The sequence below is a fragment of the Aythya ferina genome, assembly GCF_964211825.1.
Source record: "Aythya ferina genome assembly, chromosome: 13".
NCBI lineage: Eukaryota > Metazoa > Chordata > Aves > Anseriformes > Anatidae > Aythya > Aythya ferina.
This window is the reverse complement of record NC_140311.1, coordinates 14,404,753-14,431,455: the sequence shown is the minus strand read 5'-3', so window position 1 is coordinate 14,431,455 and position 26,703 is coordinate 14,404,753. Positions and strand designations below refer to the sequence as shown.

Sequence of the window (26,703 nt, the reverse complement as noted above, 5' to 3'; positions counted from 1 at the left end):
CGCAGCGCAGCGGCGGCGCCGGTACCGGCGGCACCGGGAGAGCCCCGCGGTGGGGAGGGCAGCGGGCGGCGGGGAGCACAGCGGGAGGCGGAGGGGCCGCGTGCGGCCGCGCTCCCACCCCCCCCCCTTGAGGCGGCGCCGTGGGCGCGCCCGGAGCCGCCCGGCCGGGCGGGGCGGGCCGTGAGGAGGGCGCGCAGCGATGGCGGCGGCCGAGGTGGCGCGGCAGGTGGGAGCGGGAGCGGCCGGGGGGTGCCGGGGGCCATCGGGGGGGCTCGGAGCGGCACGGCCGGGGCGGTGTGAGCCCGGGGGGGGGGCCGCGGGGAGCGGGGCGACCCCCGAGGGGTGCGGGGACGGGAGAGCGGCTGCGTGCGGGGAGCGGTGCTCCCGGTGTCCCCTCGGCGTCGCCGTCCTGGCGGGCAGCGCCGTGCGCGGTGACCTTGGGCTGAGGGGATCTGAGGGGACCCCCCTCGCCGAGCCCTTCATCCTCAGCCTCACCTTCATCCCCCCCCCTCATCCCCATCCTCATTCTCCTCACAAACCCGTCACCCCCCCCGGTCCTTGTGCTGCACCCTCCCGGGCAGCTCCGTCCCCAGGGGACCCCGAGCCCCTCGCTGCCTCAGGGCAGAGCCTTCTGTCTGTCCGTCCCGTCCATCTGTCCTCAGAGAAACATCCAGAAGAGAAGCGGCAGGAGCTGAGGCACCTCCGTGCTCGGTGCGGAGCCTCCATCACGCACCCGCGAGTGGAAGCGTTTTGCTTGGGGCGTGAAGGGCTCCCACAGTGCCGTAACGCAGGAATATTGCCTGGGACGGCTGCCTGCCGCTCTGTCCTCCAAGCATGTTTTTTTTTCACGCGCCAAATCGTGCTGAGCGGGTAGCCACGGCCGTCCCTCGCCGGTTCGTGGTGTTAGTTCCTCCTGGACACGGCCACTGCCTTGTGCGCTGTGCCAAGGTATGTGCAGTGACTCACTCGCTCCCCTGTCTTAAGGAAAATTGAGCGTTAGGCTTTCCTCGGATGATGTGCAGGGCTTCCAGACATCTGCTGGTGACCTGGAATGAATTACGCTACGGCTCGGCCTCTCTTCAGAGGCCAAAGCGAAAACTGGCCGTGTGACGGATGAGAAATTAGAAATGCCTTCACCCAGACCCACAGATTGTCAGCCTGGGTCATGGCTGCAGCCGGCGAAGCGGTCTGCTCTCACGTCCGGGTGATCCAGGGGCTCCTGGTGGTGATTTTGGGGATTTTGGAAGCTTTTGCCTGTTTGTGAACGTTGAATGGCTGAAGGATGCGATACGGCCTAAGGGAGCGGTCAGTGGTCAGGAGTTTTGGGGAGATCTCTCTCACTTTCCGTGGTGGCTGATTCAGAACTATTTATCCTGCTTCTCTGTTGTTTTTATTTTATATTCACCCTGATGATTTGTTATCAGCTGAGCAGGAAGAAGAAACACAAAGTCTATACCTTCACTTTACATCCCTGCATTGCATTTGTTTCATGGGAAATGTTTTTGCTGTCTGCTGGATAATTCCCTCATTGCATAAGGGAATTACACACATGTACAAGTGAGAACTAATTGGTACAAGCCTTGCTCTAATTTGTTGTTTAATCAGAGTCAAACGCAGTCTGGGGAAGTGGATGCCACAACACCGAGGTCATGGGAAGGGATCTGACGTTGTTCTCGCTTAAATGCGGTCTGAAAAACCCTGAATTCGGGGTCTGTTTAGCTTCCCTCCGAAGGGAGCTTCCCAGGCCTCGGTGTCTGAAATGGTTCTTTCAGAGGTGTCAGAAGCATGAGATGTCAGTCGGTGTCCCAAACAGGAGCACTTCTTTAAATTAAGTGCAGAAAAAGTGTAGTACTGCAGGGTTGGGAAGCATTTTCTTGCTGTGCAGGCCTCATTTGGACGCTGGGTCCCCTGGGTTCAGAGCTGTAGGATTTTTTGTATTTTGTGCTCTGCCTGAGCACTGCCAAACAGGCTTTTTTTCTTAGCCACGGTGTCCTTTTTCATAATTCCTGTTAGTACAGGCCACCAGAAACCATCCTGAATATGGCACGTGGCAGTGAGCAGCACGCTGCTCATCTCAGAGAGGACACCCCGCTTCATCCCCACGGAGCAGCAGTTGCCTGTCGGCGCTCCGAGGATGTCCCAGGAGCTGTACCTGAGATGCACAAAGATAGAAATGCGAGTTCGGCAAGACTTTTCTAATCATTTTTTCATCTTGGAGAGATTCAAACACCTGGAGTCTAAATCTTGCCTGTTTTTGTAAACTAGCAGTTAATGTGCAGGGTTTTTTTGGTTTGGGGTAATTAATTTCTCTGTATTTTCCATACTGTTGAGGTACCTCTCTGTAAGAATTACAGAGCAGGCAGCAGCGGTTCCTGTGGCATGGAGAGGCCCTCCCAAAAGGTGTGCAGATCCTCCAGAGACAGGGAAAAAAATGCAGTAACTTCTACAAGGGGCTACTCTTTACTTTTGCTCTGAAATAGCCCCGCCTGGCAATGCAGCAGGAGAGTGTGTTGCTCTTTTTGTTCTTTTAATCTTGTTTGTGGCAAACACGCTTTGCTTCCTCCCGAGCAACAACAGCCCATTCTATCCTAGGGGGGGTCACTCTGTGTGTATGGGGAAAAAAAAAAGGCATCTGGTGTCTTGATGCAATGCCAGTATTCACACTGGCTTCCCAGATACTCCCGTCTTTGTCTTCAGTCCAAGAAGATGCTAACTTTAAACCGGAGAATATGGAAGAACTCTCAGCCATCCAGCGCTCAGCGGTGCTAGCGGAAAAAGCCTCCGCGTGGGCAGCACTTAAACCTCGCTTCCCTTGCTGATACCTCTTCATGCATTTTAAATTGAACCGAAACATTGTTTTTTTTCAGGGTAAACAATGGCAGCTCTTGAATGCTTTTTCAGCACAGATTGTTTTATGAGCTTAACATATTCCCCTTTGGTTTTCCACAAGGTAATGCAAATCTACATCTAATATCCAGGCAGTATGACTAACCGCCGTGTTCATATGTTGTTTATGATGGAGCTGTTTATATATAGCAGCATTCTGGATACAGAGACACCTCGTGGCATGTGGAGACTGATTACTTGCCCTGTTTCTTGGGGGATCAGGTAGAAAATGGTTCTTTTCCCTCCAGAGGCTTGGTAATTGCTGTCAACTTTCTGATGTGTGTCAACACCACATAAATAAAAAACGTCATTCTTTTAAAATAGAAAATAAAGCATAATTTTTTTAATTTTTTTTTTCAACACGCCTGATCTCTCAATGCTTGGCCCTTGCAGGCTTTGGATTTTTAGCCAGTACAGCACGATATGCCTTGTGGCTGTGTACTTAACGTGAAGGTTGAGCTGCTGCGACTGAAAATCAGATTTTGCTGTATTTGTTTCCTGACCTGAAACAAATGCGAAGTGTGGTTTAACTGCGTTATAAAACCACAGGTGACTAGAAAACCAGGGTACAGGAAATGACTCGCAGGCTGAGTTCGGCGCGACAATGAATGCCTCCTCTTAGCTGAGAGGGGCTTAACTTTCACCATTTACTTTGTTCCATCTGGATCACACTTATATTTAGGGACCAGGAAAAGATTTGTTCTTAATGAGAGCCTACACGCCCGCCCACGCTTCCTGCAGAGAGTAGTGTTCAAACAATCTCCCAACAGCACAGTTTTAAGGCTGGGTGTTAAAAATACACTGGATGCTTCTCCTTCCCTGGGAAGGCTGCTGTCTGTGGGTCTCTCTCGCCTCTGCAGCCTCTTCACCAGGACCGTGCTGCTTCCTCGCCGGGGATAAAACCCCACCATGAGATATTCCAGCGCTGGGGCTTTGTAGAAGGTGGTTTAGGAGGAGAGTCGAGATGTGCTGTCACAAAATCCACGTGCCTGATGGCCTTCTGGTTCTCCCTTTCCTCTTCTCAGTTTGTGAATCGTTGGCCTCAGAGCTGTGTCCTCAGCAGGCAAAATCAAATTCTGCTGGGTGAGCAGGGCGCCCTCCTGGTTAGCGTGTCGTCTGGAGGCAAGGTGCTCAGGAGTTAATGATGATCCATATTCGTGAACATCTTGGCAGGGAGAGTCAGACTAATACACAAAGTATGGCTAGGGGAAAACATATTTACACATCACAGGGCTGTAAATATGGTTAATGGATGAAATGTAGTTGGATCCTCGCATTTGAGGGAAAAAAAAAACACACCAGCTCTGAGTGGTAGATGCAGTCCTTGGGGGCATTCTGCTGGCCTGAAACACTAGGGTTGTTAACAAAAGAGGAAAACCAGTATGCCCGTCCCTATAAACAAGCTTTTTGATGTATGTGGAAATGGGATCCTGAAAGAATAAGTTGAAAATTACACCCTTATAAACTGTTGCCTCGTGGTTGTAATATTTCTTGCAAGCTGATGATGTGCTTAAAAGGCCAGAGGGGAGTTTTCTGTGTTTGGCACCAAAATGGGTTCTTAAGAGAAAAGCCTGTGATCTGCAGAGAGAAATCCCTTTCTGTGGGACTGCAGGAGGTAAGGAGGCCCTGGTGGCCAGGTGAGCATCTCAGAGCCCCTCTCCATTAGCGAGCGGCTGTGCTGGGTGCGTGGCACGGAGGGAGCTGGAGCTCATCCCTCTCACTGCTGGGGCAGGCTCTGGCCTCGCATCTTCCTTGCAGCTTCCTCCAACGATCCCTGCATCTCCCGGTGCTAACAGCTATTTTGTAGGTCTGGACAGGCTCCTGTCTGAGAGTTACATCTTTGTGACAGCAAGGAAGATATCGCTGTGCTTGGTAGCTCAAAGGCTTCATTCTCTGCTGCTTCTCTACAGCTCTCTGTGCAGAGGCTGTGTTTGGGCTGTTCAATTACTGATGTAGGTACAGTTTCCCTAATTGTTGCTAGCTCGTTTCTGTAATTGAAGTTTTAATGTGCATTGCAATAGGCGTGCAGGAGGAGGCATCGCTAATACATTCCTTTGCCCAGGGGATTCTTTTTGTTTTCGGTATGAGGTGAGACTTGAGTGTCTACATAATTTCTCAGGATAGAAACGCTTTGTCAACTCCTTGTTTCAGCAGTTGTGTTTGGGTTTGTGTTTTGCACAGTTCAATACTTTTCTGACAGGGCCACCTTCTCCTGTAGGGCAAATAGGGTGTTTGATCCGTGCTCTCTGCATTTGTTGTGGAGAAGACTGATGGATGCTGATTACGTTTATCACAAGATTTACAATATATGTGCAAATCTGTGCATGGACTGTATACTTTATTCTACCTGGGAGGTCTTAAGGGCATGTAAAGATAAGTGGGTTTTGCTTGAAAATGACAGACTGTATTTTTCATTATTTCAGGGTGAAGGCTGTCGTACTGTCCCCCTTTCTGGACACGTGGGATTTGACAGTTTGCCTGACCAGCTGGTTAATAAGTCAGTTAATCATGGGTTTTGTTTCAACATCCTGTGTGTGGGTGAGTATTTCCATCTTGGGAAGCTCTTTTTGTTGAAAAGGGCTTTTCTGCAGCTGGATGTAGCTTAGAGGTAATGGAATTAACAAGGTAGCTTTGATTTGAATTTCCACTCCCCTGTTCTGCCTATTTTCAGTAACAAGATTTAGTGGTGCCCTGGGAAATCCCTGCTGGGGTTATGCAGTATGGCTTTCTACCAAGCAGTGAACCACAGAAATGAAATGCCTGGAGTCCCACGCGCTTATTATGATCTTTATTTGCCTGGTCTGTTTCAATGTCGTGTTTTTAAAAGAAAATAGGTATTCATGCCAGAGAACTCCGTTCTGAGGTCTTGTGTGATCAGACACTCAGTTATTATTATAATTATTTTAACAAAATACCAGTCATTCTCCTCTTAAAGCACTAAAAGCTATTTTTTTCTTCTCCTTTCTGCGCATGCTTGAATTAAACAGTGTCTGGCCAAGCCTTAGCTGGTCATGCAGCCATCCAGGCTGCCAAGCTGCATGCATCTGAGCTGGGCCCTGGCGCTGTAGCAGGACTTGGTGTCTGTCCCGCAGTGTCTGCCCCTCTCACGGGTCTTCCCTGTGGTGAGGACAATTGTTTTGATGCACTGATGCCTCAGGGAATGGGAATTTATTATGTGGCTGCATGGGGTAAGCCCTGTCTGCAGTGCCTGGCGTGACAGAGGGGAGAGCTGCAGCTGCTGATGGCTCCTGGGCTCTTGTCTCTGCTGGTGGTCAGCTCCGTGTCCTCACAAAGGCTGTCTGTGCTGCTCCTGAGACCCAGCACAGGGCACAGACCCGGGGTTAAGCCTGCAATGAGAGGAGCAGAGTGCGGAGAGCCCTGTTAAATGGAGCTGAGAGGAAAACTTTCCCTGACAATGGCATTCCTATGAGATGCTAAACTTTGCTGACAAGTCGAGGTCACTGTCAGGCTGAGTCAGTAGGTGATTTCCACTGTACACGAATGAGATGTGACCCAGTGAAACTCTTGTCCCCAGATCGAAGCCTTACTGTATTTCCTTTTGCACTTACTGAGCTGCTGTGTTATTTTCTGCAAGTAGGTGCAGCAGCAGATGCCTCCCTTGGTTAAGTATTCCCCATGATGTGTGGAAGGCAGTTGAATATCCCTGCTTTCCTCTTTGCACAGCAGAACAGGAATGCACTAATTGCTTGTTCTTCTGAATAACAAGGGCTCACCGAGATCGATGTGCATTAGTTGTTAATGTCAGTCTTTTATGAATGGTAACAACACAGACATGGTAAATCTTGAAATAAAGAAGCTTCATAGAAAAGATTAATAAGTTCCCTTAGAAAAAAATGTGCACATTTTTAGCTGATGAACTCAGGCTTTAACAGAGCCTCTGTTAACTTGTGGTAACAAAGTTAACCCCTTAAACATCCTGGGGAGAGAAAAGAAAAAAGGGTCTCAGAATCCATCTGTCATTTAGCCTGCTGGGTCTCACTTCTACAGCAGGAATTTGGGATGAAAAACTGCAAGAACAGAAAATGAACGAGGATGGAGACCAACAAAACAGGATGAAGGTGAACTGATGCCACAGTCAGGCCACTAAACACGACAGAAAGACACTTTGTTACTCCCCATTTCTCAGCTGCGTGTGGAGTTTGTTGGAGGAAGAACCCAGCGGCAGTTTTACACTGCACCGTGCTGGAGCCGAGCCACTGATTCCTCCGGCTCCCAGCGGAGGAGCCAGGGAAAGCTTCAGGAGCGACTCCCAGCAGCACGTCCAGATTAGAGCAATTTTTAGCTGTTCTCATGCTGAAAGCTGTCTCCCCTCTCAGACAAGCCAAAGATAGAGTGAACGAGCAAAGCTCTCCGAAGAACTTAGGGGCTGTGGATGGTTTCTCTGCTATTTTATTCCTCAGCACAGCCATTTTCTCCCTGAAGCTGCTCTGCTAAAATGCTGGCCGTGTGCTAGTTCAGTGCAAAGGCTGGGGAAGTGTTTAATGGCTGAGCCCTTCTGTGCTGACTGCATTGCTCAGCGAGGTGGGGGAAGGAGGGAAAGAATAGGCTTTTATTTGGTAAACTTCCTCAGTTTTGGCCGGGGTAGATTACAGATGTATTAGACTAGCATCCCATTATGAGCAGGAATTTCCCCCTTCCTGCCTCCCAGGATTTGTGAGGGATTTGTCCTAAGCAGCCTAGTCAGTGCAATGAGAAACTGCTATTTTGCTGGGGAAACACCATCTTTTCTTCCCAGGGGCTCTACTGCAGTTTTGAGGACTCACAAAGAACGGTTCCTGTGTTTTTTCCTTGTGCATTCAGCAGCTCCCAAACTGGACCCAACCATTTCTGGCTTATCACTTCCCAGCACTTGGAATTGCCCTGGGCTCAGTGATGGTGGGAGTGAATTCGAGGTGTCACCCCCAGGGGGTTGTGTTAAAGAGGCAGTAAGTCTGTGCTGGGTCCCCAAACCAGTGAGCACCAGCAGCAGGGAAAGGGTGGGATGCCCACGGGTTTCCTCGTGCACAGCTGCCCTCAGCTCTCCAGCAGGTGGCTTTCTGTGGGGTGAGGAGCTGTGGGGTGAGGAGTTGTGGTGCTGCCAGTTGCCAAACGATGGGTTTTGTGGTCACTGCTGCAACCAGCTGAGAACAGGCTTTCTTCAACTGAAAAGCCTCTGCTCTGCGGGGCAGATGGCAGCAGCATGGCTGGGAGGCCCCAGGCTCCTGAGCTGAGAAGCTGAGGTGCTTCTGCATCGTCTGTGGGCCCCTGTTCCTCCTCTTGCCCCCCGCAAGCCCGGCCTTTGCCTTGCAGTGGTGTGCTGTCAGATGAAAAGAGCTATTTTTTTCCCTGAGAGCTGGCCTTATCAGGCTGTGCTGCCTCAGGGCTCATCCTGACAAACCTGCTACATCGGATTACTTCCCGTTCCTTCACACGAAAGGGCTGTGCATGCATGTGCGTCTTCTATAGGACGGAATTATCTGATATCTGGAGCCACGGGGGTTAGTCTTGTGAAGGACAGGGGTTGCTCTCTCTTGAAAGGGCTCTGTGCGGGTTCAAACACTCCGTGCTTTCTAACAGCAGAATACTCTGAGGACTCCTGACCTACTGCAGAGGCAGCTGAGGGTCTCTTGGATCCTGAGCGAGGTAGAGAAGGGGGCCAGTGAGCAGTCCGGTGTTGTTCTGCCTGACATGTGCCAGGGGAAAGCAAACTGAACCACCAGGCTCAGAAAGGAAGAGGAGGTCGAGCTTTCACAGCATGTGCTTCAGCAGGTGTGGTGCTGGGGCCGTGGGCTCTTTCCATCTCACCTGGTGCTGGGTGAGCTGGCGTGGGGATGCCACACATCCCGAATCCGACTGCTGTGGTGTCCCTCGCCTTCTTCTTTTTTAACTTCCCCCTGTCTCTGGAAATCATAAGACTTGAAAGCTAAAATCCACCCGGCGCTGACAGGCACGGTGCTCCCGCGTTTCAAGGGCCGTGCGAGCTTCCTGGTGCCGAGCTCTAACAATAAAGGTCACCGTCCCTACCTTCTACTCCCCGCAGCGCTTTGCCAGCCCTGCTCCAGGAGAGCAGAGTCACATAAAGCTTAAGTGCAGTGTCGGAGATCAAATCCCATGTGTGCCTCTATGCCTGACATCAGGAAATAATCTCCCTGCCAAGAACGCCTCTCGCTCGATTTGCGTACACCGCTGCTTTTTTCCACGGTAATTCTGCCTCCCTTAATCCCCATTCATCCTTTCTGTTTTTTTGGAGAAGATTCCAGCGCTGCTGGCTGGAACGAGCACAGCCTGCTTGTCCTTTTCATCAGCACATCTGTTCCATCTGGACTGCTGTCCTTACAAGAAGCAGTTGGCACCATTTTCATCCTCCAGCTAGCAGAAAGTTGCCTCTGTGTCAGGCAGCATCTCCCAGGAGGCTCAGCAATCCTCTGTTCTCGCCGTTTGCCCTTGAAAGCAGCGCTGCTCCCTAGCTCTGGTCGTGTTTAACACAGCAAAGCACTTTACTCAGGGCGTTGCCATCTCACATCGCTCTGCTAGCATTAGGGCCACGTTTCTGTTAGCTGCAAGTCCTTCTGCTCTCCTCCGTCCTCTTCCCTGGCAGGCTCTTGGTGCCGTGCTGTGGCGGGGGGGTTTAGCTGGAATGGGATTGCTGATGTGCATGCTTCACGTCTGAGATGCTGCGTTAGTGCCTGGAGGTTTTGTTTCCTAAACACGAAGGTGTAGGAGTTTGGATTGGAAGCTGTCAGCTGTGGCGTCGTGGCTTTCCAGTTTCCATCTTCCCCTTCCAAAAGGAAAACATCAGCGTGGGAATTTGGAGTCGCCTTTACCGGCCCTGCGCAGCGTGCGGGAGATGGAGTATAAAAGCGTGCTCTGCCTTCACAATCAGCCTGCACCCCTTCTGCACCTCTCCCGTCTGCCCCCGACAGCTAGAGTCACTCCTGGAAGCTCCATGGGATGGAGTGTGTGGGGCGTTGGCACACGTGTGGGGCTGCCCCCCCAGCAGGACCCAGCCCGGTCCCCACCAGGGATGCGGGCAGCCGAGTGCCTGCTCTGTCCCACCCGTCCGGGCAGTAACCCTTGGCAGGAGCTCTGGAAATGCTGCCGCCTTCTCAAGCTGTTTAGATTTCGGTCTTTTTTTTTATACCGACGTTTTCCTGGAATCCCTGCAAAGAAACTGGCGAGGTCGTGCAGGCTTTCTGCTCTTAACTCTTGAAAACCCCATCCAAACCGTGGCAATGCTCTGGCCCTCCATACCCTCTGCACCTTCTCCCCACCGGGGACAAATGCTGCCCTAAAAGCCCAGACTGGGGCAGGATTGTAGCACCGTACACCCGGTGCTGGCTCTCTCCTCTCCCCTTGGGGCTGCAGAAAGGCTTGGTGTGAAAGCCACTGGACTTCGGGCTGAAGCTGGCATCCATCTGTGACACTATCAGCATTGCAGCTCGAGGTGTGCGTTGGCTTTCAGATGTCAAGGAATCATTCTCCCTTCTTGAAAGACACTTGGTGATCCTGGCAATCAGAGAGCATGCGGTTCCCAGAGCTGTGCAGGTTTGCCTTGCCCTGAGCTGTGAAGTCCCTGCTGGGGCCAAGAGAGAGGAATTTGCCTGCTTGCAGGGGTGAGGCGCGGAGATTTGGATGGGGGAAGAAGGGGAGGAGTTTCCCCTTATTGAATTGGGCGTTTCATGCAAGTTTGGATCTGTTGCAGAACTCGAAGCCTACAAAAATAAGAAGCTCTTTTCTTCCGAGCAAAGTAGGGAAATGATGATGTCTTGTTAGGGAGCTGGGGGCTCAGGGAGGGAGGGAGGGAAGGCTGCCTCGCCGAGACACAGGCTCCTTGTGGTCCCGGGGCAGGCTGGAGGAGCAGCCTGCGCAGTGGGTGGGGTTCAGCTGGCTGCTGAAGCTTCAGCAAAAACCAGACGGGTGGCTGAGAAATGGCCATTTCCCCAAAATACCACAGTCCTCACGGGGCAACAAAGCAGACTGCTTAGAGGTTCGCTGCAAAGTCAGGTCCTGGGAGCTGGGGAAGCTGGCTCTGCTGTCAGAGCGTGGTAAGGGAGGCTGCCCGGCGGAATGAGTGCATGGAGGGGTTTGTTTGGTTCTCCCTGGGATGTATCTAAAACAAATTTAAGGCTGGTCTCTGGGATTTGTCTCTTGCTGCCAGATAAAGAAATAGTTCCCCGTTGATAGAGGGGATCCAAATAGCAGTTGAATGCTGCAGAACTTCTGGAAGCAGATTTCTGTGTGTTGTTCGAGTTGTGCAGCCTAATATTTCCTAATATACAGAAAGCAGGTATTGCAGAAAAGGTCCCTTCTGCTCTAGAAGGCTGTGCCCCAAGCAAGGCTGCTGTGGGTACAAGAAACCATCTGCACAGCTTGCTGTAGGATTGGAACCAATTCTGTTTCTGCACTGAAGGAAGCTATTTCAGTGGCTGCAGAAATATTAATCTGGAGAGTCTTTTTTTGGAGGTGGCAATAAGCCCCACTTCCACTCCCCCCCACCTTTTAATGAAAACAGGATTTTCTGTAGTGTAGTTATGGGATTCTGCAGGATCTGAGTGATGCTTTCCCCTTTGCCTTTTCACCTTTTTCTTTTCATCTCTATTTTCTAACGATATTAATGGCCATTAGACTGTGAAATGTGATTTGCCTGGAATACAGGCCTCCATTGTACATGCCTTTCTGCTTGCCAGACGGTCCCTTTGGAGCATGAGATCTGCTTTCATCTGCTACAATTTCACCCCTGTTAATGTTTGGATGCTGAAAGGGCAAGCCATATTAATATTCAACAAAACATTTCAACTCTCTTTTTTTTTTTTCTTTTTTTTTTTTTTTTTTCCCAACAGGGGAAACTGGCCTTGGTAAGTCCACCCTCATGGACACCCTGTTCAACACCAAGTTTGAAGGTGACCCAGCATCCCACTCGCAGCCTGGGGTCCAGCTCAAGTCTAGTACCTACGACCTGCAAGAGAGCAATGTCAACCTCAAACTGACCATCGTGAGCACAGTGGGCTTTGGGGATCAGATCAACAAAGAGGACAGGTAAGTGAAGAGGGAGAGAGGCCGTATCCTGACCTCATTCTTTCATGCTTGGCTTTCTCTTGTGCCCTACTTGGGTCGGACTGTGCTCTCCTCTTTCCTTCTTAGAAGTTGCCTTTGTCCTCTCTTTGGGATGGGACAGGAAGAAAAGAGGAGAGAGTGTGTCAGCACTGCTCCAGCTGTCACAGCAGCTTTTCGTACACTCTCAGAGCAATATTGGCCTGCCGGCAGCCCAAATTCAGCTGGTGGGGCTGGCTGAGAGCTCCAGGGCATTTCTGTGCTCGTTGCCTTGTGCTGTGCTGACCACAAGCTGCCAACCAAACCACTAGCGTGGTCTAGTGACCGTTTGGCTTAACAACTGCTTCTGGCAGGGCTCTTCCATCTTGCCAAAGGACGCACGATTGATGTTCAGTGAAATGTAATTTGGGGAACTGTCTCTGGCAGCTCACGTCGCAGCAGAGCTGGAGCGTGGTAGTTAAGCGGTGTGTGATTCCACCAGGCCAGTGCGCATCTGCACAGATGGGGTTTGCTTTGTTGCAAACAGCGTCTGTTAGATTTTCTTTTTAGTTTTGTTGATGCCCTTTACGTTGCAAGACTGATGGGCTCTGTATACCAGATGGCCTCGGAAGGGATTTACAGATTTGAATTGGTCAGAGAATTGGTCCTGAAAAGAGAAATTTAACGAGCAGCTCGTTTTTAAAAAGCAAGCAGAGGAGTGCTGTCTGTTTACCTCTCTGCCTGTGAGATGATGTATAACTCTTTTTTCCTTTCACTGAAGCTATAAGCCCATTGTTGAGTTCATCGATGCTCAGTTTGAAGCCTACTTGCAAGAAGAACTGAAGATAAAGAGGGTCTTGCACAACTACCATGACACCCGGATCCATGCTTGCTTGTACTTCATTGCTCCCACGGGCCACTCACTGAAATCCTTGGACTTGGTGACCATGAAGAAGCTTGACAGCAAGGTAGGCACATTTAACTGGAACTGTGCAGGTCACCTTGCTCACAACGGCAATACTGCTGCTTTTCCAGGGCGTATCTTCCCTCTCTGCTTAGCCTTTATGCTAGTGGAGATGGCTGGGTTGGCAGATAAATCCTGTAGACTTACTAAGCACTTTTTATTTTTTTTTATAAGTTGTGTTGTAGACTTGGAAAAACCACCTGGAGCAAAGCTCAGGACTTCTTATCTCTCTCTGCCTTTCTAGGTCAACATCATTCCTATCATTGCCAAATCAGATGCCATTTCCAAGAGCGAGCTGACCAAATTTAAAATTAAAATCACAAGTGAGCTGGTCAGCAATGGGGTTCAGATCTACCAGTTCCCAACAGACGATGAATCGGTGGCGGAGATAAATGGGACAATGAACGTAAGTGACTCAGCACTTCCTCCTCTCCCGGAGCACTTCAGCACTCTCACTGTCGGGGTGGTGGCCTATAACGGGGTGTTTCTTAAATCCATCTTCCCTTTAATTTTGTGTCTTAAAAATGGAGGATCCCATCTGTGTAGTGTCATCCTAGGCTAGCAGAGCCTTGTGATAGGCTATGGCCTCTCTGGCAGGCTTTTGTACTAAGAAAGCAGATGGTTTTTAACCCCTCCCTTGTCCTAATACATAAATCTTGAGAGACATGCAGGAAATTGGACAGATAGTGAGGTCTGGCTATGCAGAGCAAGGACAACCACGGGTTATGAATTAATCAGATGAATATTATCTGTCTCACGTAAGGGGCAGCCTGTCCACAGTCCGGCACTTCACTGTTCTGCACCAAACAGCTTTGCTCTCCTGGACTGGTGTTTCCTGTGAAGTGCTGCCTCTACAAGGCGTTTCCTCTCAGCTGTGTCTGTCTTTGGAGCAGAGCCCCTTCACCTGGCTGGCTCTGGTACTCCTCCTGTGCACTGAGTTGCTGTTTTATTACTGATCTGCTTTTCTTACTGATCTGCTGTTGCTTAGCTGGGTCCTGTGTCTGGTTTGGCCTTGCAGCGCTGATGAAGGATGGTGTTGTTGGCCAGAATGGGTGAGCAGGGGGATGCAGTGAGGCTGGATTAGAGCAATGGCTTCCTTTGAGCTACAACCAAGTGGTGGTTTGAGAAATTTATAATTCAGCCATAAAATACAGGGGTTGGGCCAGAGGCCCCTCTTGTCTCTAAACATCTGCTCTTGGTCACTCCTGGAGCACATAATAAGAGAGAGAAGGTATATGATGCGTCCCCCAAATACTTCCTTAGCCTCTGACCATCTTCAGATCAAGGATTTCTGTCCCATGCACCACCAGTGTGTGAAGAACAGAGTACACAAGTTAATTCCTAGTCAGAGTAATTTTGTGATGGCATCTTGCTCAGTGCTCTCACTGCACCAGATTAAAAGCACTGCTGGAAATGAAGATACAGTATCACTCGGTCCTCAAGGAACCAGAGATGTGATGACAAAGGGAGAGTTTCTCTCCCGTTGGCCCTTCTGAGGGTGGAGGTAAACTGCTTATCTTTGCTTTCGGTCATTTCCATGTCTCCTGGCAGGGAATTGCTGTCTCAGGTCGTAGGCGTTCTGGATTGTGTCAGCTGCTGCACAGAGATCAACTCTTTAAATCCTCCATTAAACTGATATAAATCATAATTACCAGCTTTAGGGGGGCTAAGCAGGCTGGAATCTGAGTCTAATTGAGGTAGTTTTACACACCTGGAAAACTGGTCTCCAAATAGTGATTTTTTGGAAAACAAATCTGCTTATGCTTCAGGTCAGGAGATGAGGAGATGGAGGAATTGAGACCAATAAAAAAGCCAGGATGGGATGATTTAGGTTTGTAATCTAAATCGCCAATTTTAATCACATTTGAAATCGAGGAATGGAAAACTTTTATTTCAGTCAGTTGGCTTAGCCTTCACATTTGTGATTCTCTACAGAAAGCTTCATTGTCTTTGCCTTTTACAGATCAACATCTTAGAAAGGTTATAAATGAAGTCTTCAGGCTAAAGTGGGGCTTCTGGCTGACCAGCAAACATTCTAGATCTGTTACCTTTCTTTTTTAATTACAGAGAAAATTGAGACTGGTCTCTTGATTACTTAATGTTTTGCTTACGATCTGCGTTGGTTGTCTTTTCCATGAAAAGTAAAAATGGGTTTTTAAATATGCAAACTCACCGCTTAATGTGCATTTTAGTTTATTATATTCACTTATGCTGGATGCATGAGGGATTTTTTCAGGGTATTTTGCATACAGAATTGACTTAAAACGAAACACTGCCTGATGTGACAGGAATTGATGAACTGAAGATTTAAGATCTGTGCCATCGTGATTAGAAAGAAAAGTATTTAACCGTGAACAAAGGCGTCAAGTGGAGTATTTAGCAAATAATCAGATTAAACAAATCTTCAGAACAAGATGCCTGATTTTGCCTGAAATTGATCTGGTCTTTTTGATAATCCCACTATGCCGATGTTTACAAGTTCAGAGATATAGAGACCACTTCAAAACACTCTCCAAAATTCTTTGGATCTCCTCCCATCCGGGTTTTATTCTTAAATCATAATAAGAAAAATGAGCTCTCCTATTCTTTCAACTCCCAATTGGCTTTTCCATTTTGAATGAATTAATCTAATGACTGATTAATATATTTTCCCTGCACCTGCTGTTTAAATGGAACCACATGCAACCACATTAGCTGTCCCACATGGTGGGAGCTGGAACTTGCTTGTGGAAAAAGGAAATCACCAGCACTTTCTCACTGATGAAGGCAGCAGCCAGACAGTGATGGAGGAACCAACTCCATTCGTGGTGACCGAGCCCACAGGCAGGCAGGGTTCAGTTTCTGCCACTGCCCCAGGTTGCTCCTCTTGCTCCCATTGCTCAGTTTGTCGCTTGGACATCCCTTTAGTTCATTCCTCCAGAGACCTGAGTGTGAAACATACAAAAGGCATTTACAGCAGTTGGAGAAATCAGCCAAGGGATGCTCCTTGGGAACAGCCTGAAGAAGCCAAGAGGGAGGTGTGGAAACTCACCCAGGAACGACAGGATGGGAAGAGGGCAGCTCTGGCAGCCGGTGGAGGAAGGTGTCGCCAAAGGGGAGCCCATTTTGCCTCTAGCAAATAGTGGCATGATCCCGTGGCCTGGATGGGGAGCAGCTTAGGCCCAGCCCACGTGCTGGCTGGCCTCAGGTATCTCAGGTGCAGACCAGTTGCACGCATGCTTTGCAATTAGACAGCCCTCTGCTGAAAATCAGATCCCCTTCTACCTGGGACATCACTTTCCTTTTTCTGCTGCTTGGCCTCTCCAGCACAATTGCAAAGGTGACTCTGTGTGGAGAGTGTCTCAGGTGCTCAGACCCTCAGCGTGTCCCAAAACAGCCCCACCAGCTTCACCAGGAGCCCCATTTATGCTGTCATGTTCCCCATGCAAGAGTTGCAAGGCCAGGGAACGAAAGCCGAAGAGCCCATCTTTGTGGGTGCTTGCTGGCAGCTCTTTTTTTACTATATGAGCCACGCTCTGAAAGTAGAAAATGTCATCTCTGAAATCTTTTGCTTGTACTGGCTGTTACCAACTTGTCCACATTTTCAGATGACCCATGGAATTAAAGCTTCTCCACCTGCTCTTGTGAGCAATCTAAGGTCACTGATCTTCCGTGTAATTGGCATCCTGGGGCCCTTTTGATTGTCCAGAACGAAATGCAGCTTAAAGGCTCCAGCTAACAAATGTGTCTGCGCAGAACTCAGCAGAAGGGGTGGGTGCAGGGAGCTGGCAACTTTATTTTTAATTCTTGAAACCTTCCACTTGACTTCTTTGTAGCTTGGCAGAATGCAGTGTAGTTCCTCGGAGCAAGTGGAGGTGGGGAAACATCTCGCTTATTGCACAACAGATAAATGCAGTAAGATAGCAGAGTCTGAGGGGTTTGCTTGGCTGCCTGAGTTTGGGGAATGAGGGGAGCGTAAGGTGAGGTCTTCTGAGCCTAGAACAGTGGTGTTGGCAGTGTTTTTGTTCCATCTCTGATGAACTTTTACTGGGCAAGTCTCTTAAGCTCTCACTAAAAAGTGACTATTTTGTGCTTCTGGGTCACAACAAGGAAATTTCCTTTTGCTGTTGGTCAAGCATCAGGTGCTGTAACAACCATACCATGTGGTGTGTGTCTTGGCTTGAGGAGCATAATGAGACATGGCTGAGGTACAGCTGTGCTCCCCTGTCCCCAAGGTCCCTCCCTGAAGGTGTGATCCCTGGATTCAGCCTGCTTTATGGAGGGATGTGTTCAGCCCTTCCTCACCAGGGCTGAAGCAGACAGGGAGGAAAGCTGTTATCCTGGGTGTGAAGGAGGGACTTCGGTCCCTGATGTGACAGAGCAAGTTGTCTCGTGCTCTGCTGTGAGCCGAGGGAGCAGTGACATAAAATCAAGAAGGCTCCAAGACCTCTTTTATTGCTTCTGTGCTTGTGCAGATGTTCTTCTTGGGCACGGCAAGCCCCCGGGACAGCAGCACAGGCAGAGCCCTGCAGCGCGTTGTTGGAGCTGTCTCTCTGATGCTAGTCTTGCGCTGGCTCATCTCACCTGAGGTCCTGTGTCTGGGAGGATCAGCCAGGTAGCGGCTGTAGCGTGGTAGCACTAACAGAGTTTCCAAAAAGGACCCTCCCTTCTCCCTCCTTGTCTTGGGCTAGTGGCCAGTGACTAGACTCCGTGAGATTAGCTTGTGCGTACTGGCTGTTGTGCTCGGTGGTTGTGCTGATCTCCGCGTGCTGTCGAGTCAGCCGGAGCTGAGGGGGACTAACGAGGGTTGCATTAAATGTGTTCCAGGCCCACTTGCCGTTTGCAGTGATCGGGAGCACAGAGGAACTGAAAATAGGAAACAAAATGATGAAAGCTCGTCAGTACCCCTGGGGCACAGTGCAGGGTGAGTCAAGACCTGGGATTTTTCATGGCATGGATGGTGGCACATCCACCAGGAGGCAGTGGGCTTGCTCTGATAAGAGGAGCAAAGACCTGCTGGTCTTCAATATCTTGCGGGGGATTATCTTGTTAAATCCTTGTGTCAGGCCTATAATAACAGTTTTCTCTGTTCGGAAGGGCTGTTAAACCTGCTGGTGGAGTAGATGTGGGGCCTGCAGGAAGACATATTTGTTTCTACCCCTGTCTTACTCCTTATCTTGTCTTCTCATAGTGGAGAATGAAGCTCACTGCGACTTTGTGAAGCTGCGAGAGATGCTGATCCGTGTGAACATGGAAGACCTTCGTGAACAGACCCACACACGCCACTACGAGCTGTACCGGCGGTGTAAGCTGGAGGAGATGGGTTTCAAGGACACCGATCCAGACAGCAAACCCTTCAGGTGGGATCCCTGGAGTAGACAGGGGAGCTCAAGGGAGGCATTGGTGGATGCAGTGTCTGTGTGTGGGTATGCATGCATCCTTGAGAGAGCATGTAAAGAGCCAATGTGGCAAGAAAACCTGCCAGGTCAGATAAATCCAGTGGTTTTCACGATGAGGGCCTGATCTGAGAGGCTCAGGGGAAGCAGAATTTGTTCCCACTCATGTCATTGGACTTTCCTTTTTCTTTAGCTTACAAGAAACTTACGAGGCGAAAAGAAATGAGTTCCTGGGGGAACTGCAGAAAAAGGAAGAGGCAATGAGGCAAATGTTTGTCCAGAGAGTCAAGGAAAAAGAAGCGGAGCTGAAGGAGGCTGAAAAAGAGGTGAAGACTACAGTACTTGTCTCTTGGTGGTTGTGGTGATAGATCTACTCCCAAGTGGGCAGCTGCTGCCAGAGCACCTTCTGCAGTGTAGTTTAGGACTTTATCAAAAAGTCTGAAGTTTAACTTGGGATCATGGGGACATTAAGGTGTTCATCCTGTAGTGCTCACCTCTCCCCTTTTCCCTCTAGCTGCATGAAAAGTTTGATCGTCTGAAGAAGTTACATCAGGATGAAAAAAAGAAGCTAGAGGATAAGAAGAAATCATTGGATGATGAAGTAAATGCATTTAAACAAAGGAAGACAGCAGCTGAATTGCTCCAATCTCAGGCTCAGCAGGCTGGAGGATCGCAAACTCTTAAAAGAGATAAGGAAAGAAAAAAGTAAGTTGCTAACCTGGTGGTATTTGCTTTGCAGTAATGGTTCTCTCTTCATATTTTCCTGGGTATTGATAGCTCTTTTCCAATTTACCCAGTCCTTATCAGGGAAGGCTTGCAGACGGACGTAATCTTTAGTAAGCCTGAGCAGTAGCTGGAAGCATTTTACCTCTGTAACCCTCAGGAGCAGCGAGCGCAGTACTCGCCTCCCTCACTGCTGAAAGCATGGGAGAGAATGAGCTTGTTTCCATTTACTGGGATTCCCTGCTCTTCCCTTGGTCTTTCAGTGCCTGTGATGAAGTGGAACAAAACCGGCTGCCAAGGTTAGGGTGTGGTTAACGGGGATGTCCTGCCACCCCCAGAGAGGAGTGTGTCCTGTCCCAGGGTCTTGATTAGGTTTGGGAAAAGTTTATGCAGTGGAGATTATTCAGGGAGCCAAACAGTCTAGAATTCTTGAATCTGCAAAAGTGTTAGTACTCTCTCTAGCCCTAAATCAACTTTTTGCCCTCCACAAAAAGAGTGAGAAGTAATGTATGGATTTAGAAAGGTTCCTCATGCTAGGGACTAGTGCAACAGGATTCAGCCTCTGGTCACAGTCCCGTTGTCTGGGCTCTCAGCAGTGCCCATCCCAGGCTCTTAATGTTCTGCAATTCCTCAAGAGCAGCCCAGCTGTACAGCTGAAACAGTTTTCCTGTTCCACCTAGCAATGGAGTTCCTTTTCTTCTCACTGTGGTACAGTATCCAAAGTGGAGGGCTGTGCCACCTTAGCATGTGTACAAAGAGCAGTGTGCGGATAAACAAGTGTCTGTTTTTTACATCACTGCCATATAATCCCCTCTCCGCACATCCCTGAAGCAAACCCAGAGAATTTTGCCTGCACGATGCAGTTTTAAGTACATGGAGAAATGCTGTTCATACGAAGAATATGGCACATGCCCAGATAGCTGACAGGACCGCTTGTCAGGAAAAATAGTCCTTGACTGTTAAACTTGGAATCAAATGAGACAGGAGGGGAAAAACCCAATAACCAGAATCAGATCCTATTTTAGTCTTTTTCGTTTTGAGCTGGAACTGCTTCAATGTCAACATTCTTGTGCGATGAGCAATTAGTGCTCCTGCCCTTCTCTCGGTTGTCCGTTCCTTTTTCCACTGCCTATTTTGATTTGCCCTTTTGAATTACCTTCAGGGGGTTTTAATATCTTTGCAAACTGAGGAGCCCAAGACTGACTGGGGACAGCCTGGACTATGTGAGGAATACACAACTAAGTTCTTTTCATGCTCAGAGCCCTCAGTTGTCTGCACACTGAGGACTGCAGACTTGTGCCATGAGATTAGTCTGGGTGAGGAATGCAGAAGAGGGGACAACGTGCCCTGTAGTATCAGCAAGTAGTAGCTGTGGCCAGGTTAGCCAGGTTACACACTTGTTCCTAGAAAGCAGTTCTGATCTCAGAATCATCCCTGACACCACGCATATCCATACAAATACACATTGGTACTGCCCTTGTTGGTTAAGCCTGAGGCATAGTAAACTGCGAAAGCAGTGGGACAGTGCTTGCTTCAGGCTTGGGGAGGTAATATGAGGCCTCTCTCCTCCAGGAAAACAGCTGTGTTAAAAATAGTGATGTTTTCTTTGCTCTAACTTCTCCAGTTGTCCTTAATGATTCATTTCAGTATTTATTTCATTCATAAATCTCTATAACAATCCCTGAATTTCACAAGCCAGTAGCTTAATCGTGTCTTGTTTAATAATAACTGTCAGTCCACTAGCCTTTTTCTTTCACAGAGACTTCTTTAAGCCCAAACTCAATAATTTGTACTAATTGTGACTTGGTTTCTTTATTTTTTTTTCTTTCTATTGTTGCATCATCATCACCATTATTAGTTCTTACATGTATGCTGTTTTACAGTTAACTGCTCTTGGCTGCATGGTGCATGAGGCACATTGTCCTGGTAAGCGTCATTAACTAATATAGACCTCACAGTGGGATTAGTTACAGTTCCTAAAAAAGCAGACCCTGTGCAAGTCCAGAAGCCTAAAAATATTATCGTCCCTGTTTTCCTCTGCTTTCACCCTTGTTGTATATGCCTTACCAGTCTCTCTGTATGCAGTTGTAGAAAAAGGAAGCATTGAAGCCAATCATTAAAAATTCCACAAAGTAAAATACAGGGAGATTCAGTATTTGGACATTAAATGTGGGAAAATAAGGATTAGGTCCTCTTCCTTTTAAATGTTTCCAGCACTTTGCTGGCTTTGTCTTTATTCTAGCTCCCCTAGAAATAAATGATATTCTTTAATCATGTAGGCCGTGTCGATACCATGGCAATAGTTGCTATGGAGAAGTGGTGATGACAGAACCCAGCTAGCCTTGAAAATGTCTCTTCCCTTTCTTCTCCATCCCTCCCACCCCTGCAAGGTGCAGGGTTTGCTTGTGGTTACAGTGCAGGTGAAGAAGGATGCGAGACTGGTTTCAACATCCCCCCCAACAGATGGTAAAATCTGTCCAAACCAGAGCTTTCATTTGTCCTAATGCACCAGAGAAACACAGAAAGAAGTGTGAGTGTGTGTGTGTGAGTGTGTTCAAGGAACTACTGCTAAATAATCAGAGAAATAGTAGAAAAGAATAGAAAATAGAATAGTAGAAATAATAGAAAATAACCTGCTGGCTTATTATAGTTGTTTGTCCAGAATCACGAGAGATACTGAGCATGTACCAAATAACGAAGGCTCTGAATAAAGCCAGAGAGACTTTATGACATTTTTAATAGTCTGGTGGGGTACCCCACGGACAGATCCTCAGTTGTAGCAGGCAGGTGCAGACACACACATCTGGGAGCCAGGCGCAGTGTGCCCAGTTGGGTAAGACTAGTGACAGAAGAAGGCTGTGCTCAAGATGCATCCAGAAAGCCTGCCAGAGCACTTTGCCTCACATTAAGGGCAGCATCCGAGTCTCTGAGGAGTTTTGGCAAGGCTCAGGGAGTTCCTGCTGGAGCGGAGCCCTGCCAGTGGTGTCACACTGTGAGCCTGTCCAGAGTGTCTCTGCCTTGATGTGAGCAGGGAGAGAAGGTGGCTATGTTGTCACGGGCAGGCTTGTGGAACAGATAAGGATGTCCAGAAGGTTTACCAGACGTCACCAAAAGCAGGAGTCTGCAGAGTGAAGTGCCAACAACTATTGTAAAATGAAAGCTAATTTAAACCCAGCTGTGTAAGAAATGCACCTGCCTGGCAGAGGATCCTTATTAGGGTTACTAGCTAAACTGCTAATGGCAGTGGGCTACTTATAGCTGGGCTGAGCGTGTTTAAATGAGCCTTTTTATTTTGTTGCTGATTCTCTGGTGAGAGGAAAAGGAAAGCTCTTAGGGAAATGTCTTGCTTCTTGACTGAGCAGCAACGCCAAGGTGAAGGCGACAGCACCCCTAGTGTGAGACACACTTCCCTGAGAAGAAACGTGTTGGAACAGCAGCATTTAAAGTATAAAACCCTAAAATCTCAGCCTCTAGGCCACCTTCCCTGCAGACAAACCTGGGCTGGTTTTACATTCTCTGCTGGATGCAGTCCAAAATAACTTAGGGTCTGCCCTTACATAAAGAAAAGCTGATTCCAGGATTTCTTCCCTTTTGTCTCCACCAAGAGGAGTGGAATAGCACCTAAACATGACGCTGTCACTGAGAGGCATTCGAGTTTAATTTCAATGGGATGTTCCACTTAACAGAAGAGCTTCAGAAGGGTCTTGCACTGACTCAAACTGGAGCTCGCAGTCGTCTTGAGCGGTCTGGTAGAATGAATGCCTCTGCTGCCAGCAGTAACTGTAACACAATGAAAAGAACAATTCCCTGCTTTTCAGGGTACGAATGTTGAAAAATAAGCTCAAAGAATAACAGTGTTCATTACTGGTGCTGAGTACGGAGACACGGCTAAAGTGCAGTTAGAGTGAACATTACTGATTTTTGTTGGGTTTGGATTGCTCTTGGCAGGCGGTGTAACTGTACACTGTTGTGTGCTGGGCTGTGAATCAAATGAAGTTCTTTGTTTCCACTACACAAATGCAGGCAGTGCCTTTTTCAATGGGCATTTGTCCTTGCTAAATTAAATATGTATATATGGTACTTTTCCAGAATTCAGAAAAATAGTCTCAATATTGATCCAGTAAGTATTGCAGGGCTCCACTGTTTTGCAAGGATACAAACAAGCCACAGTTGATGAGCCTTGCAGCTTGCAAAACTGTGATAGGATTGTTGTAGAAAAGAAATGTTTCATCCCACTGCTGACTATGTGTGTGTGTATGCATGTGTGTGTGCATAAAGCATGTTTTGTAGTCAAATTAAACTGTATTAACACTTAGCAACATTTCTTTGTGTGTGTGTGTGTGTTAGGAAACATATTTATATTCTTATTTTATTTTTTAATTTTGTCATTAATCCATAAAGCCATTAATCTGCCTTTTTCTTTCATTTTCAGTTCGGGTTTCCTGTAGAACCTTTCCCTTCACACCAGAAGCGAATGCCCCCACATTCGGTTAACATGCAGCTATGCCACTGTGCCTGTTTGCTCACCTTTACTCATTGCTCCCTTACTGTGCTCACCATTTTGTTTTAAGCGACAATCCGCACCCTTGGCTGTTCTGGGTTATGGTTGTTTTTTTGTGAAAAAACTCAGCAACAGCCTACGTGGAACTGGCAAGAGATGCTTGGGGCTGATACCTCTCCCCTTTTGGTCAATAGCAGGCTGCCAAGCGCTTGTAGGACTAGCGTCCCCACTGCTCAGTCGTTCAGCTTTTTGCCTGTCCCCTCCACTTCGTGCGAGGGCTGCATGGTGACAGCGCGGCTGCTTGGCGGTGTGCATTTCGTGCCTGTCGTGGGACTGCTGTGAATGCAACCCAGCGCTGCAGTGTGCTGGTCTCAAGAGACTGGCTGCCCCCTCCCCTTTTTAATTTGTTGCGTCTAACCCATCATTACCCCACTGTGCTGTCATGCGCGACTCAAATCATTTTAAAGGACTTTTTGCAAGACTCGACATCCCCACAGGCATGAGGGCTTGAATCCAAACCTCAAATCCCCAGGCTTGGGGGATTTTCAAACTTGGATCCATGGTTTGCAACTAAGTGTTCTCTGAATGCTGCAGGGGTCACGAAGGATCTCTTGCCTTGTCGCCCTCTCAGTGTGCTGGGCTGGATGCACTTCCTGGATCCAATCTCAGGGAAAGCTGGTCACCTTGCTGTACATATCAGTGTTTGTGAAGAAAGACGATGATGTTTCTTTGACTTTCTTCTCAGTGATTCCAACAATTTCTGATTTTAATGCAAAAAGTGTTACCTTTATTTTTTTTAATTTGACATCTGTCCAGAAGTGTACAGATGTTGACAGGTTGCCTCATTTTTTTTTTTTTATTATTATTCAGCAAAAGCTTTGTTTTAATGCAAGATGTGCACTAAAAAGGGAGGTGTTTTGCTCATTGGGGCCAGGAGTTCACTGAGCGGCCAAGTGCCAACTGTGGTTTGCCTGCAGGTATCTTCTCTGTGTATTTCTGGATGATTTTGTGTTTTTTGTTTTTATTTTTTATGCCTTTTTTTTTTTTTTTAATAAAGTCTTTGTCAGACAGTGAATTCTGGTTAACATTTACTTCTTCTTTTTTTTTTTTGTTTTCTTTGCCCTTCTTTTACAGTAACCCATGGCTCTGTACTGAGTAATTATCCCTGAATACAATGGGCTGGAATGGACCTTCATTTACTTGTTAAATCACAGGGTCTAATAAAACGTGACAGCATTTCAGCTGTGACCTTTCCATGGTGTTACTCTTGCTCTCTCCTATATCCTCATTGTGAACCTGACTTTACTATGTACTGGTGATTATTGCTTTTATTAAACAATGTAAAATGAGTCCTAACAAGCTTTTGGACACTGCAACTTTAAATCTTAATTTTTTTTTCCATGCAGTTAATAGATTCCCCTTTCTCCTGGTCCCTCTCCACCCAGATAATGTGGAAATAAGTTCTGTGAGTTATTTTTGCTGGCAAAATAACAATGCAGTTTAAATGTATTTATTGGTGACTTTAAGGTGAGAACGGCACCTTAGTTAAATTATCACATAGTCGAGACATTGAAAACTCTTTTCTTTTCATACTCGGTGTCATTTTTGTGACATCACCTATCTCTCTTAATTTGCTTTTATTTTTTCTTTTGCTAATTCATGCTACCTAAAGACTAGCATTTAATACTCATTTCCATTTCAGACTTGCTTGTTGTGACCCTGATCCTTCAGTCACACTGCGTACAGGCACTGTCCGCAGGCAGGATGAACCCGTGTGTCCTGACCCTGCTAAAAGATCAGGCTGTGTACTAGCAAATAGTTCCAACAAAACCCCTTTAAACCCCAGGTTTTTGGATGATAAGCACACCTCAGAGCTTGCCAGGATAAGTAATACCATTTGTAGTGCAAACTGCTGCTGACAGTTGTACTAGGGAGGTGTTAGGGATGGTGCTAAAACCTCACGAGCAGTTCTTACATTCCCATTAGTCTTGCTGGCTTACAACAAACTGTAGCCTGGCCTCTCCCAGCAATCAAGGCAGCTAAAACTCTCGATTGCAGTGTATTTTCTCAGGAATTGTTTCACTATAAATACAGTTTTATTTCCTGAAAAGTTCTTCGGTTCTTTTTTTTTTTAAAGCAAATTAAAATAATTGGAGTGTTTACTTCTTCCATTACTGTTGAGTGCCTGCTCCCAAAACCAGTCAGCATCATTATGTCAGTATTTTTTGGGACATCTGATAAAAGAAGCATTTAATGTAGATTTATTATTTATTTTAACACCATGCCACAGATCAACCACCGGTTGTTCTTCCTGGTTATTTGCCTTATTAGAATGTAATTAAAAGTTTTATAAATGAAAAAATGTTTTTATTTGTGTAATTTCCTTTAAGTGTCAGAGGTGCCATGAGATATAAAACCTCACAGAAAGAGGTGCCATCTCCTCTCAGCTGTTTTCACGTTGCATCTCTTTTCCTTGCTTTTTGAATGTCTTTCTCTTTTTTGCTAATCTTCTGTTTTTTTCTCTTTTTTCCCTCCCTCTCTCTCTCTAGCTTTTTTTAATCTGTCTTCGCCAGCTGCACGGGGTCTGAGGGAGAAGACTGCCACTTCTAGAAGAGGTTAGGGATCCTATGTCTGGGGAGGGGGGCGCAAACCTTCAGTGTTAGTGTCTGGGGAAGAAGCTCTTGTGCTGACTTGCATGGTCTCTAAAATCAAGGTGTCTTGTGATTTGTGTGACAAGACAGCGGGGGGCTGCTGGTTTCCTTGAGAAACACAAATGCGATGGTGTTCGGACTAATTATGTAGCGAATACATTTTCAAACATTGTTACGAGCATTTTTTTTTTCTAATTTTGTCTTTAATAATATAAATGTCGCGGGCTTCCACGGGGTTTGAAGCCTTTCCGTATTTCCAATCTGCTGTTGCTCGATTTGATTCTGGGAAACCGCGCGAAGACAAACAGAAGCGCGGCGCAATTTGCGATGTCGGCAGCCACGAAGTCTTTAATTCTAACGCCAATAAAGTGAAGAACTGCGTGTTTTCAGCGCTGTCCTGCTGCGTCTCGCACCCTCGCGGCGCCGCGCCGCCATTTTGTGGCGAGCGGAACCTCCTGAGGCGCGGCGGCGGCGGCGGCGGCGGGGCGCCTGCGCACTTTGCGTAGGCCGCCGCGCGCTTTGCGTACCGCCGCGCTCCCGGCGTGGCCGCTGCGCTCCCTGCGTAAGCCGCCG

General features: G+C 47.9%; 1 protein-coding gene across 5 annotated transcripts; it reads left to right on the top strand.

Annotated features, from left to right (window-relative positions):
* Positions 1 to 120: 120 nt before the first annotated feature.
* Positions 121 to 26,519, top strand: SEPTIN6 (septin 6). Of its 5 annotated transcripts, none has more exons than XM_084534793.1 (11): positions 121 to 226; positions 5,310 to 5,424; positions 11,727 to 11,922; positions 12,698 to 12,884; positions 13,125 to 13,286; positions 17,687 to 17,783; positions 18,051 to 18,219; positions 18,449 to 18,581; positions 18,770 to 18,960; positions 20,837 to 20,904; positions 23,411 to 24,525. In XM_084534793.1, exons 1-11 carry the CDS (start codon positions 200 to 202, stop codon positions 23,470 to 23,472), a joined length of 1,407 nt encoding a protein of 468 aa, XP_084390919.1. In that variant the 5' UTR covers positions 121 to 199; the 3' UTR covers positions 23,473 to 24,525. The 5 variants fall into 5 exon arrangements, with proteins under 5 accessions (XP_084390919.1, XP_084390920.1, XP_084390921.1 ...); XM_084534797.1 differs by having other exon boundaries at positions 123 to 226; positions 20,862 to 20,904; XM_084534794.1 differs by lacking the exons at positions 20,837 to 20,904; positions 23,411 to 24,525 and adding an exon at positions 24,614 to 24,838 and having other exon boundaries at positions 122 to 226.
* The last annotated feature ends 184 nt before the right edge of the window (positions 26,520 to 26,703 follow it).